This window comes from Aulonocara stuartgranti (genome assembly GCF_965226115.1).
Source record: "Aulonocara stuartgranti genome assembly, chromosome: 23".
NCBI lineage: Eukaryota > Metazoa > Chordata > Actinopteri > Cichliformes > Cichlidae > Aulonocara > Aulonocara stuartgranti.
In genome coordinates, this window is record NC_138958.1 from 44,548,860 (window position 1) to 44,572,761 (window position 23,902).

Below are 23,902 nucleotides of genomic sequence, written 5' to 3' on the forward strand. Positions count from 1 at the left end.
CTAAGAGATTTCCACACAAACACCTCATCAGTGGGACTCTCAGAGCTACCAGCCCTTTGCTACAATCACAAAGCTCTTCATTGAAATCAATGATATCAAAGCTGGAATCAAATGAGTCCAAGTCTTCTGCTGATTCAGCATCACATTCATCTTTGCTCCTTGTCCTGCATCCCCACCATGGACTTCATTCCTTTCCAAGCCAGCCTTGAGTGTCCTTTATTCAGCTCATCCTCTGCTTCACTTTTACACCTGATTTTAGCTGCTTTATCTCTCTTTCAACAGGTTTCTGTGCCTCAATCTTTTTCTTCTCTCCCTCATAACAAGACAGCTTCTTCTGCCTGAGAACATGTTGGAGTGATTTACTAATCCAGGGCTGCTTATTGGGGAAAATACTTCCTGTTTCCAAAGTAATCCCCATTTTTCCCAGAAAGAAATGTCAGTAGAAATCGATGATCTAAGTGAGAACATGAGCCTTTCAAAAGTCCCAGTGGGTGCAGTCAAAGCAGTCCCTCAGTCCCAGTATAGAGTCTTTGGTCCAGACTGGAACAGCTGTGTGCCCAGTTTGAGCTCTCTTCAGTGCTGTGACCTGACAGACCCAGAGGGGCCATCACATCACATTTAGAAGCTCCCCTGATGGAGCCACAACACATGTCCAAGACTCCCAAGAGGGAGAGAGAGAGCTGCGCATCGCAATGGAAGCAAAACAGTAAAAGAGTGAATTCATGACGATGTTTATGTGAAGCGTTTGGATCTTCTTGGGGCGATCGTGGCTCAAGAGTTGGGAGTTCGCCTTGTAATCGGAAGGTTGCCGGTTCGAGCCCCAGCTTGGACAGTCTCGGTCGTTGTGTCCTTTGGCAAGACACTTCACCCGTTGCCTACTGGTGGTGATCAGAGGGCCCGGTGGCGCCAGTGTCCGGCAGCCTCGCCTCTGTCAGTGCGCCCCAGGGTGGCTGTGGCTACAATGTAGCTGCCATCACCAGTGTGTGAATGGGTGGATGACTGGATATGTAAAGCGCTTTGAGGTCCTTAGGGACTAGTAAAGCGCTATATAAATACAGGCCATTTACCATTTACCATTCTTTTGCTGTTGGTTCGGTCAATATTGTTTGGAGAGAGATCAAACTAACAGCTTTAGAATCAGCGCATAAAGGGCGTGAACACAAAGCGCGGACCCGGATCAGCAAGCTGTCGGATTTCAGTGAGAAAGGCGACATCTAACTGATTCTGATCCGTGGGTCGTGCTGTGTGTTTAAGTCTATGTGCAGAATCCCTGTACCTGCTCTCATTTACTGTCTTAACTGTTTGGTGGTTCTTGAAATTTTGTGAGATGTCACCAGAGATTCTGGCATTTCGGACAAAATAAATTTATATTAAAAAAATCGATTCAGGATTTTAATGAATCGATTTTACGTTATCCAAGCCAGAATCTATTTTAATCGATGAATCGATTATAAAAACCCACCCCTACTCTTCACCTCTGAGCTACAACATGGCAGAGCTGCCTCTGTCACCTGATAAATAACAGTGAGACATTCCACATACATGCAGTCACACATGTGCTTCAAATACAGTCATGAACCAACAAGTCATCATCCAATTCCACCTGTGATCTTGTGTCACCATTGCTCTCTGAGCTTTGTGTTGGTTCTTCTGTCACCTGACAAATAGGACAAACATGACAATAAGAATAAAATGTGGAGCTGCTTCAGTGTTTCTGTCAGTTTGTGCAGATCTTGACTCATCAGTAATGTTTGTAGGGTGAGTGCATTTTTAAAACAATTTGTGCAAACTGCACTACAAGGTGGATATTTGCAAAATAATGACTACCTCATGACATTTTGTCGCAAAAATTAACCCTATGAATATGTCAGCACCATTAGGATGAAATTATTGTGTCACCAACATTTTAATGTTAGACGTATAATTTTAACAGCCTCTGTGAACTAATAACTAAAACAAATCTGCGCCCTTGTGTTGGACCAACTGGAAGAAATGATTCAAGGACTTAGTCACAGAACAGAGATTCAAATCTCCAAAATCCAACTGGCTGCATCAGGACATATAGTCTGAAACTCTGCACAGTTTCCTGTTTGAAGCTGCTTCCTGTTGGCTTCAGCTGTTTGGAGTTTCCATTTTCTAAACTTCTACATTCTGAACCTTCTTCAGCTCTGAACAGATGATGAAACACTGAATGATTTCAAGCACTTTGTCTAATAAACTTACATCTTTCATTCTTTATACAGTTTGGAGAGCTGTGGTTTGTCAGAGATCAGCTGTGATTATCTGGCAGCAGCACTGAAGTCCAACCCCTCCCATCTGAGAGAGCTGGACCTGTGGAGAAACAACCTGAAGGATCCAGATGTGAAGCAGCTGTCTGATCTTCAGCAGAGTCCAGACTACAGACTGGAGACTCTGAGGTCAGTAGAGTGATGGAGTGAGTGGGTGGTGCTGTCAGCAGTATTGTACTAAACACAGTCAGTATGAAACAAAGATCCAGTGTTTCCTGTAAAGCTGCAGCTTCTCAGTGAAGCTGTGAGAGGAGAACGGTGACAGGCTTCAGGATTGGACACAAACACTTCCTGTTTCTCACCCTTATGGTCACCGTAGTAACGGCTGACACGCTCTGATCAAACACTGTCAACAGCCAATCAGCTCTCTGAACAAAGCAGCACGCAGACCAATGACTGCATTGATTTCCAAGTTTAAAGCAGTGAAGAACACAGTCTGTAGGTGAGGAAGAATTTAGTGAGAGCAGATGTTTGGATGGAATTCCTCCAGTTAACAGCTGGAACCGTCCATCTGGATTGTTGGGCTTGTTGTTGGGGTTCCTACAGAGCTCAGAGTGGACACACCAAGGTTCTTCTAATGAATGAAAGTCCAAACTCAAACTAGGAGGGAAAAACATTTTCAGCAACTTCAATAAAAATCCAAAGATTAGAAAAAGTGAGGCAACAATGAGTCCTAGTACAGTCCCAGCACTGACGTCCCTGCTGCTCTTTATACTGGATGTGCTGCATCACTGACTGACAGCTGATGAAGAGTCTCTGGAAACACTCGTTTATCTCCTCTGCTCTTCCTCCTTCTCTCTGCAGGTGGCAACCATGGCATTAAACAGGACGGTGTGTGTGCTGAGAGAGGAGCAGCTGTGTCCTGATGATCCAGAGAGGTTGAAGCAGCAGCAGCTTGTGTGTAGAGACGCTCTGACTGGGCCATGTTACTGGGAGGTGGAGAGGAGAGCTTCATCCAGCAGTGACTGACAGAGGAATGAAGTGCAGATGACTGTCAGTGCTGCAGAGTGAACTGCTCTGAGAACAGCTCCACTGTCAGACACAATGTAGAGTCCAGCATCAGCCCTGTGTGTCCCTCTGGATCTGACAGAGGATCATCAGTGTATCTGGACTGCTCTGCTGCTGCTCTGTCCTTCTACAGTCTCTGCACAGTCTCTGTCTCACTCTGGAAAGATTTTACAACTTGTTGTAATTACAGAACGTTAATATAATATTCAAACATGTGATCTTCTCTTTATTTCTGAATCTTTACCAAATAAAGAAAAACCAAACTAACAAACAGAAGCTGTCGTGTCCTTTTTCACCACATCTGTGAATCTTTTCTGTGTTTTTCCTCTTTTCCTCCTTCCTGCAGCTCCATCTTCATCATTCTGTGTCCAGTATATGTGAACATGTCCAAAGCATCTGAGCCTCATGTTACCCGTTTGTGTGAGTTACGCCTGTCGTTGTGTTGTGGTGTATAAATAAGGGGCAGGAGACAGCGCTGGATCTCTGAGTTCTTTACTCTCAATTTCTGCAACATCTGCAATATATTTCATTTCATTCATTTTCATTTCATTTATTTGTTCATTTTCAGGCACAACAAATACCTATATTGAACATAAAATACACAAAACAAAAAACAAAACTTGCCTGAAAAAGGAGTGGGACGAAGAAAACTTATTAAATCCCACCCCTATACTCACTCATCAACAAAAAAAAACAATAAACTTCCCGCAGCTACGCCCATCATTGCATACAGACCCATCAACAGCTCCGGGCAGATACAAGCATCTAAGCGGCAGCTTGCAACCAACAATTAGAGCCTTCATAACTGAATACAGAATATATAAATTATAAATTGCATTACCACAGGTAACAGGCAGTAATAACTACAAGTAACAGACACACATACATATACATACATATATATCTACACACACATGTACATATATGTACATACATACGCACACTTTATTTTTTATTTTTTATTTTGGAATCCATACCAGCAATGGTAAGAGGACAGACATTACAGAGCACACTAAAACCCATCATTGAGTATACTGTGACCAGACCAACTGTTTGTAGAGAAATTTAAATCTATGAATATTTTTGCATTGTTTCAATTGTAAACTCAGACTGTTCCAGATTTTCACACCACATACAGACACACAAAAGCCTTTACGGGTTGTTCGAGTTCTGGGTAATTTGAATTCTCCAAAGCCTCTCACATTATAAACCTTTTCTCGAATTTCAAATCTAGTTTGTAAATTTGCCGGTAAAAGTTTAGTAAAAGCTTTATACAAAATTATGGATGTATTGTAATTAACCAGATCCTGGAATTTAAGTAACTTTGCCTGAAGAAAGAATTTGTGAGTATGATCTAGATAACCAGCCTTGTGAATAATACGCAGTGCTCGTTTCTGTACTGTGACTAATGGATTAGTTGTATTTTTATATGTATTTCCCCACACTTCCACACAATATGTAAGATATGGAAGAACCAGGGTACAGTACAGAGTACGAAGTGCATCTTTATCAAGGAATTGTTTCACTTTGTTCAAAACTGCGAGGCTTCTGGAAATTTTGGTTTTTATGTGTCTGACGTGGGGTTTCCATGAAATTTTGTTATCAATTATAACTCCCAAAAATTTGTTTTCACTCACATTATCAATTGGTACACCTTCAATGATAATTGGTAATTCTATATTATATTTTAAATTACCAAAAAACATTGCTTTAGTTTTATTTATATTTAATGATAATTTATTTATGTCCATCCATTTTTTTATTAATTTTAGCTCCCTGTTTACGGTCATTACAAGATCAGTATAATCATCGCTACTGAAAAATATGTTGGTGTCATCTGCGAACAGTATGAGTTTAAGTACTTGAGAAACATCAAAAATATCATTTATGTATACATTGAAAAGTTTTGGTCCCAACACTGACCCTTGGGGAACACCACATGTAATACCAAGTTTCTCTGAATGGTAATGCCCTATGCTAACATATTGTTCCCGACCTGTTAGGTAACTTTTTAACCAGTTACCAGCTTTCCCTCGAATACCATATCTTTCCAATTTATCCAGTAAAATTGAGTGATTGATTGTGTCGAAGGCCTTTTTGAGGTCAACAAAAATACCAACTGCATATTTATTTTTATCCAGTGTATCAGTAATTTCTTCTACTGCCTCAATTATTGCCATTGAAGTGGTTCTTTGCGTTCTGAAACCATACTGACCAACATTTATTATTTGATGTTTTTCAAGGAATTTTTCTAATCTTGAATTAAAAAGTTTTTCTAGAATTTTTGAGAATTGAGGCAGTAGAGAAATAGGCCTATAATTGGTAAAACTGTGTTTGTCATTACTTTTATATAGTGGTATTACTTTCGCAATTTTCATTTTTTTTGGAAAACAACCGGACTGAAATGATAAATTACAGATATATGTTAAGGGACTAGCAATATTCAGAATAACCTGTTTAACTACAGACATATTTATGTCATGATAATCCATTGAAGACTTACTTTTACATTTTAATGTGATATTTATTACTTCTTGCTCATTTGTAGCTGAGAGGAACAGTGAAAAGGGATTTGATTTTATATTACTGATATTTTCATTTTTATGACACGAGATGTCCGCTGCTAGTTCAGGGCCAACATTTATGAAGAATTTATTGAACCCATCGACAATATTACTCATGTTGTGATTTTCACCATTTGCATCAGTAAAATATTCAGGATATGATGTTCCAGAAGATCCTTGTTTAATTAAGTTGTTTAACACATCCCAAGTTCCTTTTATATTGTTTTTATTTTCATATAATCTTCTTCTATAATAAAGTTGTTTGCTCGTTCTTATAATATCAGTCAATTTATTTCTATATGCTTTATATCTTTGTTCCACTTCTTTTGTTTTTACTTTGATAAACTGTTTATACAGATTGTTTTTCTTTTTGCAAGCATTAATAATTCCTTTTGTGAGCCAAGGACTTTTTATCTTTTTTTTCTTTGTCATGTGTTCGTTTACAGGACAATGTTTATTGTACCACATAGTAAAAATATCTAGAAAATCATCATAAGCCTTGTCCACATCTGACTCTTCATACACCGAACTCCAATCTTGTTGTGCTAAATCGAAATTGAAGGCATGAATTGCTTCTTCATTTATTGTTCGCTTTGCTATCATGATCTTGGTATCTATTTTTTTTTAAATCACAGTCACACAAAGTAAAAACTGGTAAGTGGTCAGTTATATCACAGACAAGCAGACCACTATTAATTTGGAAATCCATGACATTAGTAAAAATGTTGTCAATAATAGTGGCGCTATGTGAAGTTATTCTGCTTGGCTTTGTTATTGTTGGATATAGTGATAAGCTGTACATTGTGTCAGTAAAGTCATCAATGGCTTTTAACCTTGTTGGATTTAGCAAATCAATGTTAAAATCACCACAGATAAATAGTAATTTTTGGTTCACCGAAGCAAACGTTTTTTCTATCCATTCATTAAAAGTGTCAATACTTGAACTGGGTGTCCGATATATACAACTTATTATAACATTTCTCTTTTTTTCATTCATAATCTCAATAGTCAAACATTCCAAAATTCCATCAATAGCCATAGACATAGTTGTTACAACATTATATTTTATAGAGTTATGAACATATATAGCAACCCCGCCGCCCGCCTTATTTAATCTATTCATGTATTTTAAATCATATCCATTCAAACAAAAATCTATTCCTTTATCGACATTGAACCAAGTTTCAGTGATGGCTATAACACTAAAGGGGCGAGAAAATTGTTGCAAATAGTCCTTAATGAAATCAAAATTAGAGTACATACTTCTGCTGTTAAAGTGAATTAATGAGAGCTTCCCGTCTAGGTTAATTTCTTTTTCATATTGTTCCTGAGTGAAATAATTACAATTTTTAACAAAAGAAGAGAGAAAGTTACTTTCAGAATCTATTTCTGGATCTATTATATTATGCTCCTTATATTCACAATCTAGATCAATTACTTTCTGTTGAAGAACTAATTTCAACGTGTCCATGTCATTTCCTGGTGTAATTGATACATTGGTGTCAGTTATACTTGTCCAGATCCTCCATGTTCCTCACTATCAGTACTTTTGCCTCTTCTGGTGTCCCGTTTAGCTTAATGAAAATCTTACAGTTTGTTACCCATGTATGTTGTATTTTACCGTTCTTCTTCAGTTGCCTTGCCTTCCTCGCCATGTCTGCGTTTTTTCGTGTCAGATGCTCATTAATGAAAACGTCCGTGCCTTTCAGTTTGCGTCCTTGTTTCAGCAGTGCGACCTTGTTCTTCCGATTGACAAATCTCATAATGATGGCCGGCAGTCTGTCACTCCTCCTGGGCAGTGAGTGACATGCTTCTATGTGCTCCAGGTCCATCTCTATCCCCTTGCTTTGGAGGAAGGACGCCACCTGTTGCTCTACCGAGCGGGTCTCCTCGTCGCTGGGCTCCCCGACGTTCTCGGCCACCGCGCGCGCGTACGAGCGCGGCTTGATTTTAATACCGCTGATGACCACGTCGTTCGTACGGGTGTACTGCTCCAGCTCATCCACCCGCCGCTCGAGATCCATGATCCGTCTGTCCTTCTCGGCATTTTGGAGGCGTAGCTGTTTTACCTCCTCCAGAAGCCCCAGAAGCAGCTCCTGCTGTGCCCTGACTGCGGCCACGTCTCCGCACAGCGCTCCGAGGGAGGTTTTAATGTCCTCAACCTCCTCTGGTGTTGGGCCTTTCTTGGGTGGCATACTGAAGCGAGAGCACGAGGCGGCCACCACGAGGGACCCGGAAGCGGAATTTCTGATGATGGCGCCTGGCTAGGCCTGCTGGCTGATGGTGGAGCCTGGCTGTGGCCTGCTGGCTGATGGTGATATAGAAATGCAAACCTGTGAGCTGTGTGTGTTGTGCGTCTGCTCGGCCACCTCTCCTCCGGCCGTGCTGGAAGCAGCTGTGCGTTTGACAGTTTTATCGACTCGACAATAATCGAACAAATTAAATGTTCAAAAATATCAACTTAAGCACTTCAAAGTCAACAAAAAGCTTAAAACAATGAAATAATATTTCACTGACAAAACAACAGCTCATAAGAACGATACACAAAATAATACAGAAACAAACAAATAAAAGTTATTAACCAGGATCCATGTTTTTGTCACAAACACTGAATCAGCTGATTCACTCTTTATGTTTCTGAGTTTGTTTTGTGATTATAGTTCTGGTTTCTGTTTCTGTGTCTTCACTGTGTCCCACGTCTCCTTACTTTGGACTGTCTGTCCTGTCACTGAAGGTGTCTGCCCAACAAGGACGTGGTGCTGAATGCATCCAGACCCCTGCTGACTGTCTTTGCAGCTTCGGTCAAAGGTACAGTGTCCACTGTGACCCTGAGAGCAGGACACAGCCAGAGGTGAGTCAGCAGTTACAAACTAAATGCTGCTGACATGAATCAAACTGCTGGATAACCCACTGCTCATGAAAATGGCACCTTTCTGTTGCTTTTTGAGATTACTGAGAATATTTGAATTGTGACTCAGATGGCAGATCCAGGCTCTCAGCCTCCAGCTGAAACTTCCAGTCCTCCCCCAGCCAGAAGCTCTGATGCTGGGCTGAGAGACTTTGATCCTTCCCTGAATCCAGAAATCCAGGAGGGAGAAGGAGAACAGGACCTCCTTCCTGATCTGGAGAGGCCTGAGGGAAAGAAAGATGGAGCAGACAGAGCTTTGAACAAATCCAAACCTCCTGAGCTTCACCTCCACAAAGGTGCAGACACTGATGCACAGATTCACATGTGACACCTGCAGCGTCCAGCTTGTGCCGCTGACATTATCTCCACTCTGATACAAGCCTCATTCACTCGCTCACACACGTTCATACAATCACCTTTTCCTCACAGTCACACACATGAATGTAATGAGGGGAACTCGGGGTTCACTGTCATTCCTCAGGATCCTTTGATATGCAGACTGGAGGCTCTGTGGATGAAACACCGACTGTCTGAAGCACTCTGAAGTGTTCATGATGGACTTCATCCTGATTAACACTACAATACTTGTTAGAGGCCTTTTATATGTAATAATATTCTTTTCCATTAAAGCTCTGAACATTCTCACTCTTTCTTGACCAGGTGTGACAGGTGAAGGACACCGGCGAATAGGAGGACAGAAGCTGAGAGCCATTAGTCACATGACTTCAGCTGCTGCTGCCTCACCAACCACTGGCCCCTCGGTGAGTCTAGAGTTCCAGCAGTGACCACAGGAAGTGCACACGTGTGATCTAAAGCTACATGTGGGCCTGTGACCATCAGTCTTCTCACTGTGGTAGACGGGTTTGTGAGTCCCTGTGATGCTGGGAGTGTCCAGGACAGTCGCTCCTGATCGGGTCTCTCATGGAAAGCTGGTCCCAGGAATTCCTGGAAAATTCCTCCACAAAAGAGAACTGGGAACATAAGTGCAGAGTGACAGAGGTGCTCAGCAGCCCTGCTGTTATATGGGAATAGAACCAGAATAGTCGGCAACCACTTGAGTTAAGTTAGCCAAAGAGATGCGACTCAGACTGACTTCATCATGTTGGCAACGTGTCTGCATTGATAAACTCCAGTTATTGACAAATCAGAGAATAATTCCAGTCATTCAGAGACAGATTGTGATTGTTTGGAGGATGTAATCGTTTCCCTTCAGGGAGCGTGTTGGACGCTCAGTGTCCGGGTGATTAGCTGATGCAACTACTTAGAATCAGTTTGTGAATATGAAGAAAATCAGTGCAGTCACTGGACAAACTCTGATTCTTCCTAGTTTCACTCTTGTTTCAGTCCAGTGTGACTGAGGTGGTAAAAAATGATCTGACTTTTAGCCACACAGCTGTCTGCTAGAGAAAAAGCCTTTGTGCACAACTTTCTTAAAGGCAAACGGCACCATGTTCACTGCAGCTGCAGCAAACGCAGCAAAGAGTGAAAGTTGGACTGAGAATGTTGTGACTGTTTCATGAGAAAGAGCAGGAAAACAAGCATCACACACCCAGACACAGTGCTGGGATTAGAATTAGACTTTAGAGCCAAATGTAGGACAAAAGCTTTAATATGAAAGAGGAAAACCCAACAACAGCCAGAGCATGAAGCTCAAATCTATACCAATCACCAAGAAAGCTGACAGGCCTGTGACACGTCAGAGACGCCGTTCAAATCATAAAGAAGTTGGTTTATCGACAAAATGTAAAAAACCAAAAGAATCAAGTCAACCTTCAGTTTCGAGCGAGTAGACCAATCAGGCACAGCAGCAGCTCTAGAATAAGCAACAATTTGATGTATTACAAACAACCTTTCATATACACACATACATATGGCTCATATGCTGTTTAAAGAGGGCTCAAAGACCCAACAGATTACACAAAGTACAAAAATACTTTCATTCAGACAACAGTCAGCTGTGCACGAGACAGAGAGCCGACTACAGTTAGTAACATGGACTCACTTTGTTTCAGACACGACACAAAGTAACACAAAGCCACAAAGAGCAGAAACATCAAAAAGGAGGCAGAGCAGCAGCAACTCTCCATGAGCTGTGAGGCTAACAGCCACCCACACTTCCTGTGATGCATAATGAAAACAACATTAACCTGAAGGATGATAACAACAGAAAGAAGTCTAAGCTAACGTTACACAGCGCTCACACAGCGCTGACTGTACAGGCCTCACACAGCTACGACCTGCATCCACAACACCTGATTCTACTGAACACAAACAAGTTAATGATATATGAGCAATCCAGGGAAGGCTTCCAGGAAGGTGAGGATCCAAAGACAGCTCTACAACAGCATCAGTCAGCAACAATGTTACTAATCACTGACTCTTTCATCCTTTTATACTCAATCAAAAAGTGCTGTGTTCACATTTGTTTCTGCTGAAATCCAGAGACTGAAAATGCGTCTTTTTAAAGTTTGAATAAACTGACTGAACTTCTCACGAGTCCAACCGTGAGGAACACTTCCCCCCATGACACATCACAGGACAACGTCTCAGTGGAGGGGGGACAGTAGCTCAGTTTAGGCAGTCACACTCAGAATCGATGCCTCCAGTCAGGGTCAAACGTGGTCCTCAGAAACCTGCAGATGTTTGGGCCAAGCTCTCACTGGTCTCTGCGTCTGTAGACTGAGCTGATGTTTCTCCAGGTGTCTGGTAAAAGGACGATGCTGCTGTCCAATGAGGCGAGGAGAGAAGTAGCCAAACAGGCGAGAGCTGTGAAGGAGGAACGGCGGGCAGCTCTGGATGCCCGACATAAATACCTGATGAGCAGGCTGGCCGACGCCGGCAGCCTGGAGGAGGCGGCGGTGGAAGACGCCATCGTCTCTGATGACAGAGTAAGTTCAGAGACGTGATCCTTCCTCAGAGTTGAACCTTTGAGTCATTAATGTCTGATTCTTCCAGTTCAGTCTGATCCATGAATTCTTTGCTGCAAACGGATCCAAGAAGCTGATTTTCTTCTATCAGGATGTCAAACAGGTAACTTTGATCACATTTCTTTTTTTTTTTCTTTTCTTTTTTTTCTTTTCTTTTCTTTTTTTTACTCTCTTCCTCTTTTCTCTTCTTTTTAGTGCTCGGAGACTAACCCTCTCTGCACAGGAGGAACAAACTGTGCGCACTTAGTTTGTTTCTTAGCACTAATTAGCAGATATGTGTCTTGCCAATCAAGTTTGCTAGTATTAGCAGCTAGCTTAGCCGTCAAGCTTTTTATCTAAATATGGTCATTGGCAACTCCAAAAAAGCAGTGGTGAAAATGCCAACAATGATGTCAACATTTTCTCAGAGCAGTGGGGAGCACTACAGTGTTTCTGTCGTATGGCAGCACCTATTGTAAGGAGAAAAATGCTGAAATGTGACTCGCTGATCTTGCTATGGCTATGATAACATTATTCAGTTCATTGTTATGTAAAATATGTTTATACTATTTAAGGTATTCATTGCAATGGGTGGTTCCACACTGCAGTCTCTAATCTTGCAAGGAAAGAGAGGAGCTTCCCTCTGTAATGGAAGGACATTTTGAAATAAAGACGGCTGCAACTTTTCCTTCTCTTTTTCTGGACCTCCAGCGCACCTTTAGCGAACAAAGAAAAGCACAAATGAAAACAGGAATAAAATAAAATCTTTTGAACAAGTGTCTATTTGTGAATCACTGTATTATTTCATTTATTTGTTTCTGTTTATTTATGTTTTGAACTATCATAATATTTTCTCCAAACTTCTGATGATAGTAGAATTTGGATTTGAATCCAAAATATGACTATCCAATAAAACCAGTAAATGTGTATTTGTATCAGACATCATTTGGGTTCATTGCAATTTCAGAACAAATTCTTATTATTAGTAGTAGTAGCAGTATAAACCTCTATTACAAATGTATTCTTTACCTGTCATTATAAATTTGCCATTGTATTGATTTGATTTATAAATTAAGCCAAATAAATTATTAATTTTACAACTGAGAGTCCTATGTGTATGTTTTGCCACCATCATGGCTCTCGTCAATGAACTATTTTTAGACATGCTGTAACTGTCATGTGCTCAAACGACTTTCTGTAAACACAATGAAGATTTCTATCCTTCCTGGTAAACTATTTGTGAAGTTTCAAGAACTTTGCTCCTCTGAAAAAGCATCACTCAGAGGAATGTTGGCAGTGACTCAGAGAGACGATCAGACATGTAGAGCACCATAAACTCAGTGACTGAAGGGTCACACATTCAGCTTTGGATTCACTGTAAAATGTGAAGCTGGAGATGATTTCATTCACCAGCAACAGCAGACAGCTGAATGGAAAAGTTCAAAGGTTTAAAACCACAACATTTGGAAATCCGGAGGATGTCATTTAATGTTGTGTCAGAGATAATTCCCCCCAAGTTATTAGTGAATATTTCATAATAGAAATGACCAGGTTTCCCTATTGACAAGGGTGTCATATTTGATACATGGGTTTTTGAGATCCTAACCTACTTATATGTTTTGTTTTGTTTTTTGCAGTTATTTAATTTTTTTATATGACTGTCCTTGATTATTTTACTATCTTGTGTATTTTAAAATTTAAAAAAACTGACAGTGTAAGAGTCAAGGCAGGGATTACTGTCATAGCGCTTTGAAATTATTTAAACTAAGAAGGAAGGATCATAGTAAAATACACGTTTAGAAGTTGAAATGTTGAAATGTAAATCTGTAAGTAACAATTTGTAATACCTTTATTATATTATCTTCTACATTTCCAGTTAAGATTTAAAGCTCGGCTTAAATTTTGTCAGATTTATTTTTAACGTAAGTGACCTCTCGGGGGATTTTAAGGGTTCCAAGGAAGACAAGTAACTTGCTTAAACTGACATAATTATTGCATGTTTGCCGGAGTCAGCAAGCTGAAGAAAAATTTGGATCTTACTGGAATCAGATCAGAGACATAACATCAGAAGTGGTGGGGAGGTTGGGAAATTCAGGAGGCAGGAGGATAAAAACAAGCTCAGACATATCTGACGTTCAGTTCAAAGAACTCAATAAAACAGAAAAACTCTTTGATGCAGTTCTTGGAAGCAAACGTGGGATGGGTTTCATCAGCAGGCAGGTTTCTTTCAAAATGAAACTACAGTTCAGATCAGACTCAGATCCATCTGTTCAGTCACTTTCTACTGCTTTATTCAATTCAGGGTTGTGGTGGAGCTGGAGCCTGTCCCAGTTTCACAGGATGAGATGCAGGGGACACACCCTGAACAGGTTGCCAGTCTGCCACAGGGCCAACAAAGAGAGACAGAGTCCTGCAGGAATGTGGGTTACTCGGTTTTGCCAAGAGAAAAGTATAGAATAGCTTGCCAGTCAGCAATTAACATATAACCACTCCAAGGTTCACCCAGTGCTATTTGAATAAATTTGCGCCAGAGGCTTTACAAAGCATTTCAAACAAACACCATACCATATGGTTACAAAGCATTTCAAACAAACACCGTACCATATGCACAAAAATGCTAAAAGTTGAGTAAAAGTTAAGAGAAGGATATTGTAGGGGAGACCGGGGATAGTTGTAACGTGGGTCAGTTGTAACACTTCCAATTTCTCCAATCAGGGCTAAGTTTCAAATGATGTGACTCATCCTGTGCATGCCCAACTCAGTTCTGCTATCACATGTGAAAAATCAGCACATTTTGTCAAACACAGACAATTTAACACGAAAAAAAGTAATTTGTATGCCAAAAAGTAAGTTTTTCTACTTTATTTCAATTTCTAATAGCATTATCTGCTTTGCAGTTAAACTCATCAAACTTGAATTATGTTATTTGTATGTCTATGGGGATATATTCTGTGTAGGTCTTTAGTGCTAATGTTTTAGCCGTTGGCTGTAATGTTAGCTAGTTCATGGCTATAGGAGTCTGGGTTAGTTGTAACAATAATGCAGATGTTACAACTTACCACACTATTACTTTAACTTATATTAAACAAGTTGGGGCAACGACATCAGCAGAGAGAGGTTCACTGGTCACATTTCTATATGTGGTTAATGCCATTGGCAACACAATTACTTCACTGTTTGTGTTCCCACACATACATTATGCAGACCTCTGCATCAGAGATGGACCAGTAGGAAGTACTGGTAGTGGAAATAAATCAGGATGGGTGCAAGAAACAGATTTCCTCATCTTTCTGAAGCACTTTGCAAACCACATCAAGGTAAGCCATGATAAAAAGTAATGGAACTGTGATGCTGGTGAACAACTACATTTTTTCAGCTTCATTGTTATGTTCAAAATTGGTGCAAGAGTTGTAGGTTATGATGCCCACTGAGCCAATGAGGCCAAACTCAAGGAAGACCAACCAAAATTAATGAAATATTCAGTTGCAGAAAATTCCATAATTTGTCTTTTTTGGGGGGGTTGGTATATGTTCAAAAGCTAGATTTCTGCATTCTGTCACACACACACAGCTACATAAATGGCTCTAAGTGCATTCATGTGTTGAATAAACAAAGATTACATGTTAATATTTTGTTAGTACCCTTATTTCATTGTGTTACATTTTACCCCAGGATATGTTACAACTAACCCAGACTATGGGGTTAATTGTAACATTTCACTTTTTTTTTTTTTTTTGTGTCCCGTTTGGATCTTTAGCCATCAGAATTGTTGTCTTAAGGCCAAGAAAGATGCCAAGCGGATTTATTTTACCAAGTGGATCATCATGGCCTTGCCATATTGGTCCATTTGATTGACCTTTATTATAATTATGAATTTATTTTATTTTCAGTTGCTACAAACGGGACAGACATGACTGGGGGATAGGACAGGGGGAAAGAATGAAAGAAAGAGAGGGAGAGAAAGAAAACCAAAGGGGAGAAGAGACGGTGAGAAAGGGGGAAGAAAGAAAAAAAACAAAACAAAAAAAACACCAACAAAAAAAAAAAAAACACCTGGGTCACCTGTATGGAGAAAAAAAACAGAAGAGAAAGCAAACAACAAAGAACAACATAATAAAAAAAACAGCACCATCACAATAAACTAGCTAGCAGTAGATATCAGTAGATACTAAATAATAAACGATATTGTGCAGCACGCAAGATAGACAGCGCACAATGTGCTTTGAGGCAGCAGCCAAGAAAGCTGTAGTCTGCGTCTGTGAACACCCGTGTGTACACCTGTGTGCATACCTGTGTGGATCAGCATGCTTGCATTCCAAAGGTTTCTCCATGTAATGATCTGCTAGGGAGTGTGGGGAGCCACAGCCCCGTCCTCCAGGGCATGAAGCAGGTATGGAGGAGATCAAAACTCCAGACATCCAGAGGCCCCCAGAACACAAGAGACCAAGGAAGACCAACAGAGGGGCCGCCGCGCCACTGTCCCAGTTTGATCACATTTCAATGACTGACACATGAAGGTCTAACCGCTCTTCATAATCTGCTGTCCTGTTTGTTGCAGCGTACTTTGTATTCATATCTTTTAATATCTGCCTTTCTCCCAGAGTCTGTCCTCCCGTCAGTCTTCCTTTGTGGACGCATCAAACTCAGCTGTGGCTCAGAGGAAACTCTTCCTCACTACGGGGAACTCTGAGGTTGGCTTCAGCTTTTTGTGTTTAGTTAATGTGAGAATCACAGAAAAATGCTGATATGAGTGGAAGCTTCTGCTGGGAAATTGGCAAAGAGCAGATTATTGAACAGCGAGGCAGACAGTTCATTTCAGTGATGCCAGTTTATTAGAAACGAGGACTGTGGGGCTGCTGGAAGTCAGGACGGCCGTTCTCTGGATAAACCTGACAGCTGAGGTGGAGAGCAGGATTTATCCACAGACGGCTTCTTCCAAGCAAATGTCCTGAACACACCTGAGCTGAGGGTTACACAGAAACGTGTCTTAAAGCACGAGCCTGGATCAGACTCGAGGACTCAGAGCTCAGGTGTGTGACGTCACATTGATCCACCTCTCGGGGTTTTTGTGTTCTGATGTATCTGGTTTCTCTTTAAGCTCCAAACAATACCGAGCCTACGATTCATCATCGTCCTGCTCAGAGATGATGAGCCTGAGCGTGTTTGTGTTTCCATGGATCAAACTGTGCTGCTTTGTTTGGTTAACGAGGTGATTAAAGTCTTTGAGCAAACACTGGATGACTGACAGCTGCAGGCTGAACATCAGGAGGTCGAGAGGCCAAAGTCTGAGGAGCTCAAAGCTCCACAAACACTTATTCACAGAAAAAAGGACTACAAACATGGAGGAGCAGCAATCAGAACATGAGCTAAAGGCTACATGCTAATAACATTTCCCCTGGATGTGGTTTTAACAGGATCATGAATGATGAAGTATTTAAAGTCAGTTCCAGCCTGAGTCGGTGCCGTGTTGGCAGCTCTGATATGCAGAAACGTTCAAACATGGGACAGGAATAAAAACACTCCTGTGACGTCAGAGTTTATGAATGATGACAAACTGTTGCTTGTTTTTAGAAACTTTGTTGATGCTTAAAATGATCAGGAAATAAAAGCTGAATAGATCCACTTCAAACAGGAGAAGCTTTCCAGTTTGCATCAGCTGGGAAACTCGCTCATATCCAGCGTTGGGCAAGTTACTTTCAAATAGTCATTCTAAATTAATTAAGTCATTAATTATAGTTACTAATTACTTCTTCAAAAAGTAACTTAGTTAGTAACTGAGTGACAAGGTTCTAGATGTAATTAATTACTAGGAAAAGTAACTATTGTGTAACTTTAAAAATACCCTCTGGGCTCCAGGGTATAATCGGCCATTGTGACTCCTTTTGTCAGGGTCCTGGGTCGCAGCGTTTTGTGTTTCCTTTTGGTTTCATCTTGTGTTTGGTGTTTATTCTGATTTTGTTTTAGTTCTTAGGGTTTGGTTCTTATGTTTAGTGCTTCCGTGTTTTATCAGCCCTGCCTGTGTCTGTCCTCTGTGCTCTGTTCGTGTCCTTGTGTTGTAAAACAGTCTGTGTGTTTCCTGTTTTACTTTGAAGGTTTGTGTCTCGTCTTGTGGTTCAGCTGTGCTCCCCTCCTGTGTGTCATCCCCTCATTACCTCGTGTGTATTTATAGTGTGTGTCTGCCTGTGTTGCTTGTGGCGTCGTCTGCATTACTCTGTGTGTCTCCGTGTCCATCGGTGTGTCTCCACGTCTCTCTGCCTTCTTCGTGTCATCTCTGTGTTTCCCTGCTGCCCTCATGTTTTCTGCTTTGTCTGTTAGTTTGTCCCAGATTAGGTTGATGTTCGCTTCTTCCCTCACCTTTGTTATTTTCACTGTAAATAAATCTCCACCGCCGTCTGCATCTTGGTCCTCATTCACTCCACCACACGACTGCTGCCCCAGCCGTGACAGCTTTTTATGTTTCCTCTACATTTACCTTTAAAAATTATTTACTTTGCCGTGTTTGGTATCATTCTTTTCAGCACAACCTCACGTGTCTGAATCTGCAGTTATGTTTTCATTTTGACAAACTGTATTAACACAATTGATCTAAAATCAGACAGAAAACAAAAAAGTTATATTTTTTACTGTAACAACCACGAACATGTTTAACGAATCATTTTCATAACTTTAAATGTAAATATAAATTTGAAAATTATACACACAAGTTATGCAAACAACAAAGTTATTTGCAGCCATTTACCTTTTACCCTTTTTTTAATAACCATTAAACTATTTCCAGAACAATCAGCTGTTCTGCATTCAATAAGACGCCACACGAATTATTTGTGCGACTCCAAAATAATAATTAGTGTCCAGTATAAAGGAGAAGCTCACAGCCTGATACCTGCAGGTCTGACAGCAGCTCATAAGCAGAGAGTGCTCGCTCCTGTCCTTAGACACTAAACATGAAACTATTGAGGAACAAACACGCGTATATATTGTTTATCATGACTCTGGTTTTACTGGCCTATCAACACAGTTTATAAACTGGTATATGTCACCTTGTTGCTTTGTCTGTAAGTGGTCATGTGATTGTCTTACCACGACTCCTTTATTCTTCCTCAGGCAAACAGCAGCACTCATGCGATTGTTTTGCCCCCTGAGCTCCAGCTGTTGTGCCAAAAAGTGATGGTCTGTCTGCGGGAGCGCACAGCTGCTTAAAGCTGCAGCGCCCAGATTACTTACAGCTACTTCCTGCAGCTGATATAAGATGCAGTAAGCTGAACACAGCTTCAACCGTCTGTTTGTTGAAAAATAGTAACGGACCGCCCCACATTTTCTTGTTAGTAATTGTAACGGCGTTGTAACGATAGGAATAGTAATTAGATTACTCTTTACTGAAAAAGTAGTGCCGTTACTCCCATTACTGGTAACGAGCAGCCTGCAGAGCTCTCCAACCACCCCGTCTTTAAAGCCCATGAAAGGTTTTCCTTTGCATGGTGAACTTTGGTGACAGAGTGCAGAGGAAGTGCTCTGTCTGCGTCACGTTAAAGGAATCTGAACTCCATCACGTTCTGTATTTCCAGCCTTTACTGGGGAAATGTCTGTTCTTCCTGAGAACCACTGAGAAGGCCATAACCACCGCTAACGTGCAGCAGGTCAGTAACTGGTCTGGGTCACCTCCTCACCTGCACATTTAACAAACCGCACAGACCTCATTGGTTGACTGTGACGTGGATGCAGCCAATCATTCTGATCTTCTCGTGCAACCTGATGTTTCCAGGAAGTGAACTTTGGCGTGTTGGACTGCGGCGGCGGCGTCCTGAACAGTCTGGAAACTCTGCTGACTCACATCATGTTACCTGCTCTCAGGTCGCAGCAGGTAAAACACCTCCATCCATTCAGGCTTTCACTGAGCACAAAAAGGGAGATGTTTTAAGCTTCCAGTGATCACATGACGCCACATATGAAGACTTTGTTGATGGTGGGAAGGAAGAACTCTCTTTAAACAGGAAGAGACTGAAAGCAAAGAAAGGGGCAGGGAGGGGCAGCCATGAGGGGTCAATCCTGTGAAGAGAAGCCAGTGTAGGAGAAATCTGCTCTCTCTTTCTAGTCCCTGTCAGGACTCTTGCTGCAGCATTTTGGATCAACTGAAGGCTTTTCAGGGAGTTTTTTGGACATCCTGATAATAATGAATTACAGTCGTCCAGCCTGGAAGTAATAAATGCATGAACTAGTTTTTCAGCGTCACTCTGAGACAGGATATTTCTAACTTTAGAGATGTTGCACAAATGGAAGAACGCAGTCTTACATGTTTGTTTAATATGTGCGTTGAAGGACATGTGCTGGTCAAACATGACTCCAAGGTTCCTCACAGTGTTACTGGAGGCCACACCTTGGGCTCATCTGTACCTGCTGGTTTCTCTTTGTGGGCTTTGACTGTAGAGCAGCTGTTACATAATGATCCATGAAAAGTCTTATTTGTGTGCAGTGCTCCTCCTGATGCTTTTGGCTGTGAATGAGGTAAAAAGTGAAACAGGAAAACACATTAACCTTTGTTGTTATTGCTGACCTTTGACCCTGTGCCCAGTCGTGGGGCTCTGTGCAGGACGGCGCCTCGTGTCCACACGTCCAGTCCTTCCTGTCCTCGGTGGATCAGTTTGTCAGTAATCTGAGCTCAGCCCGACTGAACATGGAGAGAAAGTTGCAGCTGCAGCACGTGGAGCTTCCTGACGCCATCAGCCAGCTGAGCAGCCCTGCAGACTACAGAGCAGCAGGTATGAAGCTCAAGCTGTTCACATCTCACACAAACAATAAGACTGTTGGAAATACAGGAAACATCATTTAAAGCTTTAAAAATCAACTCTCAGGTAAATCAAACCAGTTTATCTGTGGAAGCTGAAGGAAGCATCTGACCTGAGACGATGGCTTCTTTGAAATAATGAGTCCGTGTTCACGCGTGTTTAGAGGAACTCGTGTGTTTCGCTCTCAGCCAATAACAGTGAGCTGGTGGAGCGTCTGGAGGAGGTGTCGACCCTGTGGACCAATCAAATCAAGCAGGTGCTGACGGAGAGCGAGCAGATGAGGAAAGAGGCCGACGACGTCGGGCCGTCGGCCGAGCTGGAGCGCTGGAAGAGCCGCACGGTGACCTTCAACAGGTAGACGCGTCCTCTCAGCTGGATCTCCTGCAGCGTCAGCATTTACAGGTTTCACTTTAAACTCAGTTTATCAAACATGATCTGACGTCTGTGGACGGAAGCTCCTCAGACCTGGAACACTTTAGTCTCCACTCTGAGACTTCAGGACAAAACCACTTTTACACAATATAACTTTCTGTTCTTTCTCTTTCTGCTCTTTAAAGTTGAAATGTTCCAAAATATTCATGTTTGTTTGTTTGTAGAATAGTTTTTAACCCTTTCATGCATGAATTATGACGACATCAATCAGGATTTATTCTTTAGTATTTTTATTCATCTTTAGGGATGAAAACAGATTTTTGAACTTCATTTTTTTAAACATGTATTTTTCCATCTTGGTTTGAAGAAATGTTTTGTGCACTTACACTGGCTGACCAGTAGGTGGCAGGTATGGCGCGACACATCAGAGTCCAATGTAGAGTTTATGTGCAAGTACAACATCAACACTGTGTGTGTGTGTGTGTGTGTGTGTGTGTGTGTGTGTGTGTGTGTGTGTGTGTGTGTGTGTGTGTGTGTGTGTGTGTGTGTGTCAGGCCGGTGCTGCTGCAGTGAGTCTCTGACTGCTGTAATCTGAATGCGGCGTATCAGCGAAGCTTCCACAGCGTCAGAGACAAACTGAGAGGAAACCTGAGAACAGACAGTTTGACTTCAGGTGATCAGTAACTGACTCTGAGTCAGAGCGTGTCAGCAGCGTCACGCTAACCTTTACACACGTGTGTGCGTGTTTTCAGTGAGAACTACATCTTCGGGAAGTTTGACTCTTTCTGCCGCCGTCTGGAGAAGATGGCTGACATGGCGTCCACGCTGGAGAGCCTGGCTGCTCTGCAGAGCATGAAGGTGGATGATTGTCAGATTAGAAACAAGTGACTCCATCAGATATTCATCAATGCACAATAATAATTATAATAAGACATTTATAATATAAAAATGGTCGAATTAAAGTCGATGCAAAGCTACAGTGATGAATGGACATTTGTAATGATCTTGTATAAATGTATTTCCTCCTTTTATTATTTATTAATCGTGTCAAAAGTCTATTTTCCAGAAATGAGACGGATTCAAACTGAGCTCAGGTGTGTTTCAGGTGGAGGGCGTGTTCGCTACCAGACCATCGTCTCCACGACTGAGTCCAAGACCTGTGACGTCCTGGATCAGCGCAAACTGGAGGAGATTTCAAGGGGAAACAATAGAATCAGATAAACAGAATAACATACGAGACAAAATAGAAAAATACTATATCTGTCATTTATGACAATAATCATTGAATTATACTTTGAATCTCAGCGTTTACGTGAATCCTAGTTCGGTCTTCACAGTATTGGCCAACAATAACAATGATTGATTGGATCATTACTCACATTTCTTTTTTAAAATCAGCTGAGAAAAGATCTCATTTCAGTTTTTCATCAGAGGTGAAGGTCACCGACTGCCAGACAGTCACAGGACTTACAAAGATACAGAAGACTTGATTTTCAGTCTCATGTGCATCCCTGTGCTCTGCTGCCAAAACTGAATCTGGATTTATTTGAAAATTCTGAAATGATTCTGATCATTCTCCACTTTTATTATTATGGTCTGTGTGTCAGATTGGGCCTGAATATTCTTCCAGATATGCTTCCTGACAGAAATCTTCTTCTGTTCTTAATCCTGTGTTTGTGGAGCAGCTTTGTGCTTTCAGTGTCTGTAAAAGTGTGTTAAGAAAACCAAAAAGGCTCCACAGTGTGTTTGTGCTTTGGTGTTTTAATGGTTTCTTCTTCTTTGTAATAATAGAAAAGCTGGTGCTCAGAGGAAGAGGGCGGCTTTACTTGGTGTCAGTGACAGAAATGAAAAGAAGCTGAACTGAGTGAGAAGGACGATGAAGGAAACATCTGTGCTGTGTCTGCTCTGTAAGGAGAATCTCTGTGTTTCTTTGAATTCTTGCACTTTGACTGTCGGCTCTCCTGATAACTGATGATGGAGGAGAAGACATGAAAACAAAACAGCTGAATAGAAACTACTGACTCTGCAGGACCCGTTGTCCTCAGTCACCATGTTGACCTCAAAAGGTCTCAATCACAAATGTGGTGTTACAGATGTCACCAATTACAAGCCAAATGTTGTGTATTACAAATGTATTATTATCATGTAATTGTAAGTTTGTATGCTGTCTCATCATCACATCCTAAAATAAGAGCTCTTTAACACCTCAGCAGAGATGAGGTGCTGTTGTTCTTTTGAACACTTCACCTTTTAAAAGACTGAAAATGATAAGAAATGAGAGGCAGAGTGAAGAGAAGGGGCTCGACACACATCCTTGGGGAGCCTGTGTTCAGTGTTCTTGTGCTGGAGGTGTTGCTGCCGACCTGTCTGCTGTCTTCCTCTCAGGACATCCAGCAGCCAGTGACACAGCGAGGTGCTGATGCCCAGCAGATCCAGTTTGTGAATGAGTTGCTGGGGAAAGATGGTGTTGAACGCTGAAGTCTGTGAACATCATTCTAACGTATGAGTGTCCAGATGTGTGAGGGCTGAATAAGAGGGCAGTTGAAATCGCATCATCGGTCGAGCGGTTTGAGCGGTATGTGACTGACATGGATCCAGGTTGGAGGGAAGTTTTGATTTGATGCATGACTAACTGTTCAAAGCTCTTCATAATGATGGAGGTGAGTGGGACCGGACAGTCGTCCTTCATGCAGGAGGGACACGACTACTTCAGCACAGGAATGATGGTGGAGAGTTTGAGGCTTGTGAGAACAACAGCCTGACTCAGTGAAGGATTAAAGATGTCTGTGAAGTATGATTGGACTACAAATGTTCCAACCAACGTTCATCAGTCCTATAAATGAGATGGTGATATTCACACAGGTCACTTTTTGATGGGCGGAGCAATGTAATCATGCACTGACTGATTTTACACGTTTGGTTTTTAAATGCTTTTCTTGTTTGTTTCACTACTAATATAGCTACTTTTGGATTATTTCTGTATTTATTTATGTGAGATGTTCTTTTTTTTAATTTTGTGTTTGTTATTTGGTCCAGTGTGTGAGACAGATAAAGACTGGAACGGCCTGTAAAC

General features: G+C 41.4%; 2 protein-coding genes across 2 annotated transcripts in view; both read left to right on the top strand.

Moving 5' to 3' along the window:
• Window positions 1-3,532, top strand: part of LOC309701496 (NLR family CARD domain-containing protein 3-like) — a 391,901-nt gene extending 388,369 nt beyond the window's left edge. Inside the window, exon 8 of the mRNA XM_082525737.1 lies at window positions 3,093-3,532. Coding sequence (XP_082381863.1) covers window positions 3,093-3,111 — 19 coding nt within the window. The 3' untranslated portion in view covers window positions 3,112-3,532. The remainder of the gene's footprint in view (window positions 1-3,092) is intronic.
• A 15,490-nt stretch (window positions 3,533-19,022) lies between these two features.
• On the top strand, window positions 19,023-23,307 carry LOC309700199 (dynein axonemal heavy chain 5-like; the record flags this gene model as incomplete). Its single annotated transcript, XM_082523647.1, has 6 exons — window positions 19,023-19,311; window positions 19,437-19,535; window positions 20,244-20,430; window positions 20,646-20,811; window positions 21,582-21,687; window positions 23,215-23,307. Exons 1-6 carry the CDS (start codon window positions 19,150-19,152, stop codon window positions 23,305-23,307), a joined length of 813 nt encoding a protein of 270 aa, XP_082379773.1. The 5' UTR covers window positions 19,023-19,149.
• Between the last annotated feature and the right edge of the window lie 595 nt (window positions 23,308-23,902).